Source organism: Microtus ochrogaster, chromosome 2 (genome assembly GCF_000317375.1).
Source record: "Microtus ochrogaster isolate Prairie Vole_2 chromosome 2, MicOch1.0, whole genome shotgun sequence".
NCBI lineage: Eukaryota > Metazoa > Chordata > Mammalia > Rodentia > Cricetidae > Microtus > Microtus ochrogaster.
Window position 1 is genome coordinate 41,621,193 of NC_022010.1, and position 8,693 is coordinate 41,629,885.

Here is an 8,693-nt window from a genome sequence, read left to right on the forward strand (position 1 = left end):
GGAGGATCAGTGTGCATAGATGTGACAAAAAATTATACATAAATTCTACTGTTGACTCTTTCTTTTAATTCACAAGTTGTCCAAAACCAGGAGGAACAGTGTGCATAGATGTGACTCAGTAGAGTTCTAGCTCTGGCACCCATAAAATGTAGCACGGTGGTGCATGCCCGTTATTCCAAACCTGGGAAGGTCGAGGCCGGAGTTCAGCGGTACCTTCGGCTACCTAGCGAATTCGAGGCCACCTGTCTCAAAAACAGGAAGAGAAGAAACAGAAGGAAGTTAGTCTGGGGTGGTCCCGCAGCTTGCTGGCTGCCAGCAAGCGGTAGGTTCCCTAACACCAGACTCCAAGGCACCATTAGCTGCAGCCAGTGCGCAGGCGCCAAAAGGGGGCAGGGCTATGGATGTCACGTGAGCGACCCGTTGCCCTGGGACCTCTGGACCGCAGCAACTGGCCGGGCCTCTCTCTAGAGATCCGCTGGTCCAGACGCGGGACTATGGCCGCGTCCACCAAAGGCCGGTCCGTATCAGTCGGCGCCTCCGAGGGCTTGTTCGAGGCCGACAAGAACTCAGGGGAGCCGGAGAACACCTATATTCTGAGGCCCATTTTCCAGCAAAGGCGCGTAGCGGTCTGGGCACGGCGGCGGGCGAAGTTGGTCGGGTGTGGGGCCCGGGCGCTTCAGTGTCGCCAAGGAGACGCGGAGAGGGGCGGAGCTGGGCGGGCTTTGGTGTTCCTATGTGGCGTCTTTTCCAAAGCAGAGCTCTGCCACGGGATTGGCCGGTCTTCCCGGAAACCCTAGACTGGCTCATGGGAGTGGTTGACCTCTCGGAGGCTTTAGGGGGTGCACACCCGGGACAGAAAAAACAGAGGCTGGAAACAAGCAATTTGCTGGCAGTACTCTGAGAGTTACCGCGTGCTCACCTGTGCTGTGCACTTGTGGTCAGAGGACAACTTGTTGGAATTGGTTCTGTTCAGTTCTTCCATTATGTGGTTCCTGAGATTGAATTTAGGTCATCAGGCTTGACTGCAATACCAGCTAAGCCATCTCACTGGAACCGAGAGAGGATATATTTTATTTTTAATGGGGGGGGGGGCTGTAGAGAGTTCTGTCTGTCATGTGCTTGCTCTGAAAGCATCAAGTCCTGAGTTCAATTCCTGCACCCACTAAAGTCGTTGCATATTGTGATCCTAGTGATGGAGATTTGGTCTTGGTATTGGAGAAACAGGCTCTGTAACTCTCTGGCCAGCATAGCCTCACGTGCAAGACCTAGTGAGAGACCCTGCCTCAAAATCCAAGGTGAAGGCCTGAAGATACGCCTCAGTGGTTTAAAGCACTGGCTCTGTTGTGCCCAGATACGACCACCAGAGAGGCCCAGACTGTAATAAGCAAGGTTTAATCAGCATACTACAAACATATTTGGAACCCCTATCTACTAATCCCGTTATAGTGAGGTAGAGAGAGGAGTTGTATCTCCTCTGTGGGGTAAGCTTTTAAAGGCATAACTACAAAGAGGCTTTTTGAAGCTGCTTTGGCACGGATGCAAGGAGTTTTGCTGCCTCCCATTCTGCTAAGTCAGCTTTTTCCTTGTTCTTAGAACAAGGCTACTGTTCCTGAGTTAGGCCATCTTTATCAGCCTGTACCAGGTGGCTGGCTGGGCTGAGCTAAGTGACATTGTGCTCGGAATCTCCCGGGTGGGAGAGGGGAAGGCCACTATCTTCCTGGGAAAACATTCTGCTAGGAAATTTCTTCTCGCCCCTTCAAAGGCGAATAAGGGGTGAGGGTCCTAAAGCTCCTCCTCCAGAGGAGTGGAGTACAGCACCCACATGGCGGCTTTCAACCATCCGTAACTGTAGTTCCATAGGATCAGATGCTATCTTCTGGCCTCTACAGACATACATGCAAGCAAAACACCAAAAATATAAAATATAAGTACATCTTTAAAAGGTAGAGTAGTCCTATATGTGATAGCAACTTCATGCAGCAGTTTCCCCATGGATATTGAAAAAGGTGTGTGCAATTACCGCAGCAAATGTATGGAATGTCCTGAGCTGTGTTTCCTTTGGAAACGGTACAGAACGGGGTTAGTAACAGGTATGTTCCTATGAGACTTGTTTGAAGAGAAGCTTAGCATTTTGTGAAATAAGCAGGGGCTGGAGAACAATTAAGAGTATCTGCTGCCCTGCAGAGTACCCAGGTTTGGTTCCCAGCACCCACATGGGCAGCTCACTGTTGTTTGTAACTCCAGGGACATCAGGCGTTATACGTGGTGCACATACATACACATAGGCAAATGTGCACATAAATAAATAGAAAGAGACCAGTGAGATGGCCCAGCTGGTGAAGGTGCTTGACTTGAGACCCGATGACCTGAGCTCAGTCCTGGAGACCTTGGTAGTGAAAGGAAGGAGCCGACTCCCACACAGACATCCTGACTCAAAGTAAATGTAAGAAGAAAGGACGTAAGAAGTAAATAACAGTATCAGGTGGGGCCAGTGCTAGAGATGGAAAACAGAGCCTCATTCATGCAAGGCAAGTTCTTTACCACTGAGCTACATTCTCAGGCCCTAGATACATTCATGTATTTTTTTGTCTTCAGTCAGGGCTTTCCTAGCCCTGGCTGTCCCGGAACTCATTCTGTAGACCAGGCTGGCCTCCAACTCACAGAGATCCTCCTGCTTCAGCCTCCTGAGTGCTGGGACCTAAAGGTGTGCACCACCACCTCCCAGTGACTTCACAACTGGATAGTTTTTCAGGCTGCTGCTGACAAAAGGCTGAAGTGAGAAGGCTGCTGGGGTGCAGAGCTGACACTTAGATGTTCTCAAATTGTTTGATTTAGGTTTAGACCCTCTGTGGTTAAAGACTGCATCCATGCCGTGCTCAAAGAGGAACTGGCAAGCGCTGAATATTCTCCAGATGAAATGCCTCATCTCACAAAACGTCTATCAGAAACCATTAAAGATAAACTGAAAGGTAACCTGGGCTGTGGCTGGAAACGAAGTTCCCTTCAGACACCCAGTTCTGATCATTTGTTCCTGCCACTCCCCCTCCCCCAGACAGTTTCTCTGTGTGGCTGTGGCTGTCCTTGAAGTCACTCTATAGAGCAGGCTGGCCTTAACCTCACAGAGATCTGCCTCCTGAGTGGCACTGCCCACCTGCACGCTGCCCCATCTTTGATCCCAGGACGTGATCTATGCTTTCTATTGAAGACAAATTTTCTTCAGTGTCTAGAATTCTGTGATTCTTTGGTAACTTTTTCTCAGGTAGAATCTCACAGACTGGAGGAAAGAGTACAGATTTGCACGAAAGAAGTGGGCCCACTTCTTACTGAATTCTTAACTGCTTTTCTTATTCAGCCCTCCACTCTTGCCAAATTCAACATATGCATAATACATTTTGTGCTTTTGTCTCTTGCTAACAGAAACTTTTGTATTTTGAGACAGGGTCTCACTATGTAGCTCTGCTGGTCTGGAACTTGCTAGGTAGACCAGACTGGCCTAGAACTCATAGAGATCCATCTGCCTCTGCTTCCTGAGTGCTCGGATTAAAGGCGTGTGCCACCACCACCCGGCACCATGCCCTATTTTTAGTGTTAAACCATCAGAGAAGTTATTTACTTTTGTGCCATCCTGCTTTTGTAGTGTTGGGGATGGAGCTCAAGGCCTCCTGCATGCCAGGCAAATGTTCTGCCACAAAGTCGTGGTCACATGATGTCACAATTTTTGTGCCATTGAGGCCACTCTGTAAGACTCCAGTTTCAATGGATCCAAGTACTCTCTTCTGGCCTTCATGGGTACCGGGCATGCACATGATGCATATATATAATTGCAGGCAAGACCTAATCTACATAAAAATAAATTTTTAAAAAGCCTTTTATTTCTCCTTCAGAATGATGATGTCACGGCTAGATGTTGAGTGTTCCACATACATTTCTGTGCCATTAGGGGTTCAGGGAGAAGGGGGACATCTCAGGTGAGGGGGGAGTGTTCTTAAAATAGTGATTTGGAGGGCAGGGTGGTGCTCACATATAGTCACAGTACTTGGGAGGCAGAAGCAGGAAGACTAATGAGTGAGTGTGAGATCATGGCTCTAACAAAACAAATGACCAACAACAAAAGCGCACCAACAGACTGGGCTCTTCCCCATGAATTTTGTTCAGGCTGCCTCTGGACAGTGTCTGTAGTCCTCAGGTTGTTTGTCCAGTTTACTGTGCTTTCCTGGGTCCTGACCTTGAACTCCTCCTGCAGCCTCCAGAGTGCTGAGTTTCCCGTACAACCATGCCAGGTTATGTTTCTTTTCTTCCTGTCCACCTTAATGAATAGCTTACAGTTTCCTGAAGATCCCATGTTCTCACCATCTACCTAGTTTTATTCTTTAATTTATGTGATGTGCTTTGTGGGTGCCCATGGAGCGGGGCTAGGGGTTCTCTGGGGTTGAAGATAGAGGTGGTTGTGAGCTGCTGATGTGGGCACTGCGGACTGAACTCTGGTCCTCTGTGCGAGCAGCAAGCACTCTGTTCCTCGAGCCACCTCTCCAGTCCCATTCTCATACCTTTGTTATTCCCGCTCCATGAAGGGACTAACACTGAAGAGCTCTCTTCCTGGTAATCTCTCACTCGCCAGCACATTCCGTGTGCAGTCTTTGCTGATCCTGTGCCCCACCCCCAACACAGTGACTGACGAACTCCCAGCTCAGATACACCTTGTACATGCCACTTCTAAAAGAAATGTTTTTGTCTACTTTTGAGTTCTGTTATGAGTTCTCTGGTCCCAAGGCAAGAAGAATGTTTTCTTATTTCTGTAAATTGAGGGGCAGTCTCAGGAAGGGTCCAGGTTCACTCTGTATGCCAGCACTGGGCTGAGAGCTGTGTGTCTTCATACCTTTGCTCTCCTTACAACAGTCTAACAGGTGAGAACATTCCCTTTTAACAGACTAGGGAAATTAAAGGGAAAGTTAGGCTCTAAGGCTTTACCTCAGGGCAACTTTGTAGTCAGGGCTTATCTCCAGTCCTCAGACCTGTAATCTTACTATCTACTCCTTAAGTACCCATGGGCTGTATGCTTCTTTATTCTGGAAGAATCTATGATTAGCAGGTCATGTTACTGCGGACTTGGATAGAGCTAACTTTCTGCTCTTCTCCTTCCTAGAATTGGGATATGACCGGTATAAAATGGTGGTACAAGTGGTGATTGGCGAGCAGAGGGGCGAAGGCGTCTTGTGAGTAGTGGGTGTGTGTGTGTGTGTTCCTGTCCCATCTGTGCTCCTTGGGAGCTGTCCATTGTGTGCAGAGATAACTCACTCAGTAAGCCTTTGTCTCTGAAAGAGTCAGGAGGATGGTTCAACAGATGCAGCCATGAACTCGTAAGGCTAATTAATGTCTGGGTGGTTCCCAGGTGGACGTCTCTAGAGTCACCTCTGGGCACGAGTCTTGTTGTATGCTCTGCCCTGGATGTGCCTGCATGCCAGCATTATTTAGCGGTCCCTGTCACCAGGCCTAACTCTGACGTCCTGACCATCCACATTATTTAGTTTGTGGTCTGTGGGGTGGACATGTTGGACTTAGGGCCTTACACATAGGAAATGATCTCCATCTCACTATAGTCTCGGCCCCCACAAATCTAGAGCTGTCTTCAGTACAGTGTCTTGTATTCAAAACTTCTCCTGGTTTGGGTTGACACTGTGAGATGTAGTCAGGCCAAGCTCCAAGGAGAACTGGGAGGCTGAAGAGATGGCTCATCAGCTAACAGCACCTGCCATCAGGTCTGACAACCCAAGTTTGATCTCTGGACTCAACTTAGTGAAAGGAGAGAACCAACTCTCAATAGTTGCCCTTTGACCTCTATTTTATGTCATGGTGCACAAATTCTTTCTCCATCCTTTCCGTTTGAGGTCTGCCTGGTCTACATAGTGAGCTTTAGGATAGCCAGAACCATAGAGAGACTCTGTCTTTAAAAAAAGGAAAGAAGCCATTATCTAAAATTTCAGTATATGCAGAGTTCAGGGACTAAAGAACTACTCTATGATTTAACTTTATAGTTATAAATAGTCTGATGCTATATTTATATTCCTACTGCCCCTAAAGGTATTTTCAAATTCTAGTTTTGTGCCGGGCGGTGGTGGCACACGCCTTTAATCCCAGCACTCGGGAGGCAGAGGCAGGCGGATCTCTGTGAGTTCGAGACCAGCCTGGTCTACAGAGCTAGTTCCAGGACAGGCTCCAAAAACACAGAGAAACCCTGTCTCGAAAAACCAAAAAAAAGCCGGGCGATGGTGGCGCACGCCTTTAATCCCAGCACTCGGGAGGCAGAGGCAGGCGGATCTCTGTGAGTTCGAGACCAGCCTGGTCTACAGAGCTAGTTCCAGGACAGGCTCCAAAAACACAGAGAAACCCTGTCTCAAAAAACCAAAAAAAAAAAAAAAATTCTAGTTTTGTTTTCTGAGACAGGGTCTCACTGTAGCCCAGGCTGACCTCAAGTTTATTTGTGGCTGAGAATAACCTTGAACTCTAGATCTTCTGCCTTCAATTGCCAGTGTTGAAATTACAGGCTTGCAGGACTGTACTTGGTTTTTGTTTGTTTTTGAAACAGGGTGTCTCTCTGCTGCCCTGGTCTTTTTAGCAGCAACCTTCCACAGCTTCCCAAATGTTGGTTTTACTGGTTTGGGCCTCCTAATGCTGGTCTAGTTAGAAGATTGAATTATGGCTCAGAGTTGTTCCTTTCTTGGATAGGTCTCTACAAATGACCAGGTTGGATGAAGTATTATATTGGGTCTTTTCCAAGACCTCTTTTCCTATTATTCTGCAGGAATTGAGCCCACTGAAAGTCACTCACAAGTGTCGTAGCCAAATTAATTTGATCCGTGTAATTGTCAAGAAGCCAGTTGGGGTGCTAGGTGGCTAGAGACCCTGGCCCTCACCTCTAGCTGTAAGCAGCCTCGCCTGTGACTCCTGTCCTTCCTGGTGGTCCAGCGTATTTTGCCTCCATGTGCCATGGAAAGGTTGAAGCATGGACCTGTGAGATTTTAGGGAATGAACTTGCTCGTGGCAGATCATAGGTCAGATGTACAGTGTCCACTGCTGACCAGTCTTCATTGGTCTTCATTCCAGCATGGCTGCTCGATGTTTCTGGGATGCAGACACTGACAACTACACTCATGATGTCTTCATGAACGTAAGTCTTTGGGAAACTCCTTTCTCCTGTCTGGGGACACATGGCCATTGTGTAGCAGATTACTGCTAACATGGGAAGACACGATAATATTTTTGAGACATCTCTCTTAGATCGCTTAGATTTCTGGATAAGGAGTTTTTACTGAAACTTTTTTTTTTTTTGAGACAGGGATTCTCTGTGTAGCTGGTGTCCTGGAACCAAGCTGGCCTTGAACTTAGGGATCCACCTGTCTCTGCCTCCCTACGGCTGGGATCAACAGTGTGTGCCATCAATGCCCAGCATCGGTGGTTTTATTTTAAATTTTACTGTTTTATTTGTGAAAAAATTAATTTATAGACATTTCTACTTAAAGCAGGAAAACAATAAAGTGGCTTCTTTTGTTGTTGTTTGTTTTGTTTTGATTTTTGTTTTTTTGAGACAGGATTTCTCTGTAGCTTTGGAGCCTGTTCTGGCACTAGCTCTGTAGACCAAGTTGGCCTTGAACTCGTGGAGATCTGCCTCCCTCTCCCTCCTGAGTGCTGGGATCAAAGACGCACACACCAGATAAAGTGGCTTCTAATAACATAATTGCACATGCCCACATGGTGGTGGCACACACCTTTAGTCCTAGCACTCGGGAGGCAGAGACAGTTGGATCTCTGAGTTTGAGGCCAACCTGGTCTACAGAGAAAGTTCCAGGACAGCCAGGACTACACAGAGAAACCCTGTCTCAAAAAACAAACAAAACAAAACCCTTTATCCACCGTATTGGCTACTTGTTTTATTTATTGCTGAGATCAAATACTGTCAGGAAGCAACATGTGACTTCTAGTTCAGGCAGTAGAGCCCTTTTTTGTGAGAAAGGCCTGGCAGCAGGAGCAGTTGGCAGCTGTGGCAGAAGGAACTTGCCCATGTTGAGGGCAGGTCTTTCCTTTCCTCCTCAGGTAAACCTATCTAGGATGCTCCCACAGACTTCCCCCAGTGTCTCTGAGGTGACTCTCCACCTAGTCAGGTTTACAATGGATATTAACCATCATATGCTCCTATCTTAGTTACAATGATAATATCCTGTATTCCTTGCTCTGGGTAATACACTTACTCCAAGACATTCAAAGCATTTGATAACTATTTCTGTCTTAAGTAAGGCAATATAGAATAATTATTTTGTGAGTATGCATTACATAAAATTTCATTCACATATTTAATTCAAAATTCTGATTATTTTACCTCATTGTTGTTAAATTTAAAAAAAAAAATATATATATTATATAATGTGTGTGAGTGTGTGTTGATGTGAGTGCAGGTGCCCCAGAGGTCAGAGAGAGTATCAGAATGATACCCTAAGAGTCACCCGATGTGGGTGCAGGGACCACGTGGGTCCCCTGCAAGAGCAGTGTGTTCTTCACCACTGATCCCTCTCTCCAGCCCCCGTTTTTGTTTTCTTAAGACAAAAGCGCTGGGCAGTGGTAGTGCACACCTTTAATCCCAGGACTAGGGAGGCAGAGGCAGGCGGATCTCCGTGAGTTCAAGGCCAGCCTGGTCTACAGAG

At 47.1% G+C, this 8,693-nt stretch overlaps 1 protein-coding gene across 4 annotated transcripts in view; it reads left to right on the forward strand.

The window, feature by feature from the left end:
* Nucleotides 1-407: 407 nt before the first annotated feature.
* Nucleotides 408-8,693, forward strand: part of Tctex1d2 (Tctex1 domain containing 2) — a 9,597-nt gene continuing 1,311 nt past the window's right edge. Inside the window, exons 1-5 of one of the 4 annotated variants that reach the window (XM_026783440.1) lie at nucleotides 408-616; nucleotides 2,836-2,969; nucleotides 5,144-5,213; nucleotides 7,102-7,165; nucleotides 7,334-7,530. In XM_026783440.1, the coding sequence (XP_026639241.1) occupies nucleotides 495-616; nucleotides 2,836-2,969; nucleotides 5,144-5,213; nucleotides 7,102-7,165; nucleotides 7,334-7,348 (405 nt within the window). In that variant the 5' untranslated portion in view covers nucleotides 408-494 and the 3' untranslated portion in view covers nucleotides 7,349-7,530. Of the gene's footprint in view, nucleotides 617-2,835; nucleotides 2,970-5,143; nucleotides 5,214-7,101; nucleotides 7,166-7,333; nucleotides 7,531-8,693 lie in introns of those variants that run through there. The other 3 variants (XM_013351272.2, XM_026783448.1, XM_026783443.1) reach the window with 3 other exon arrangements.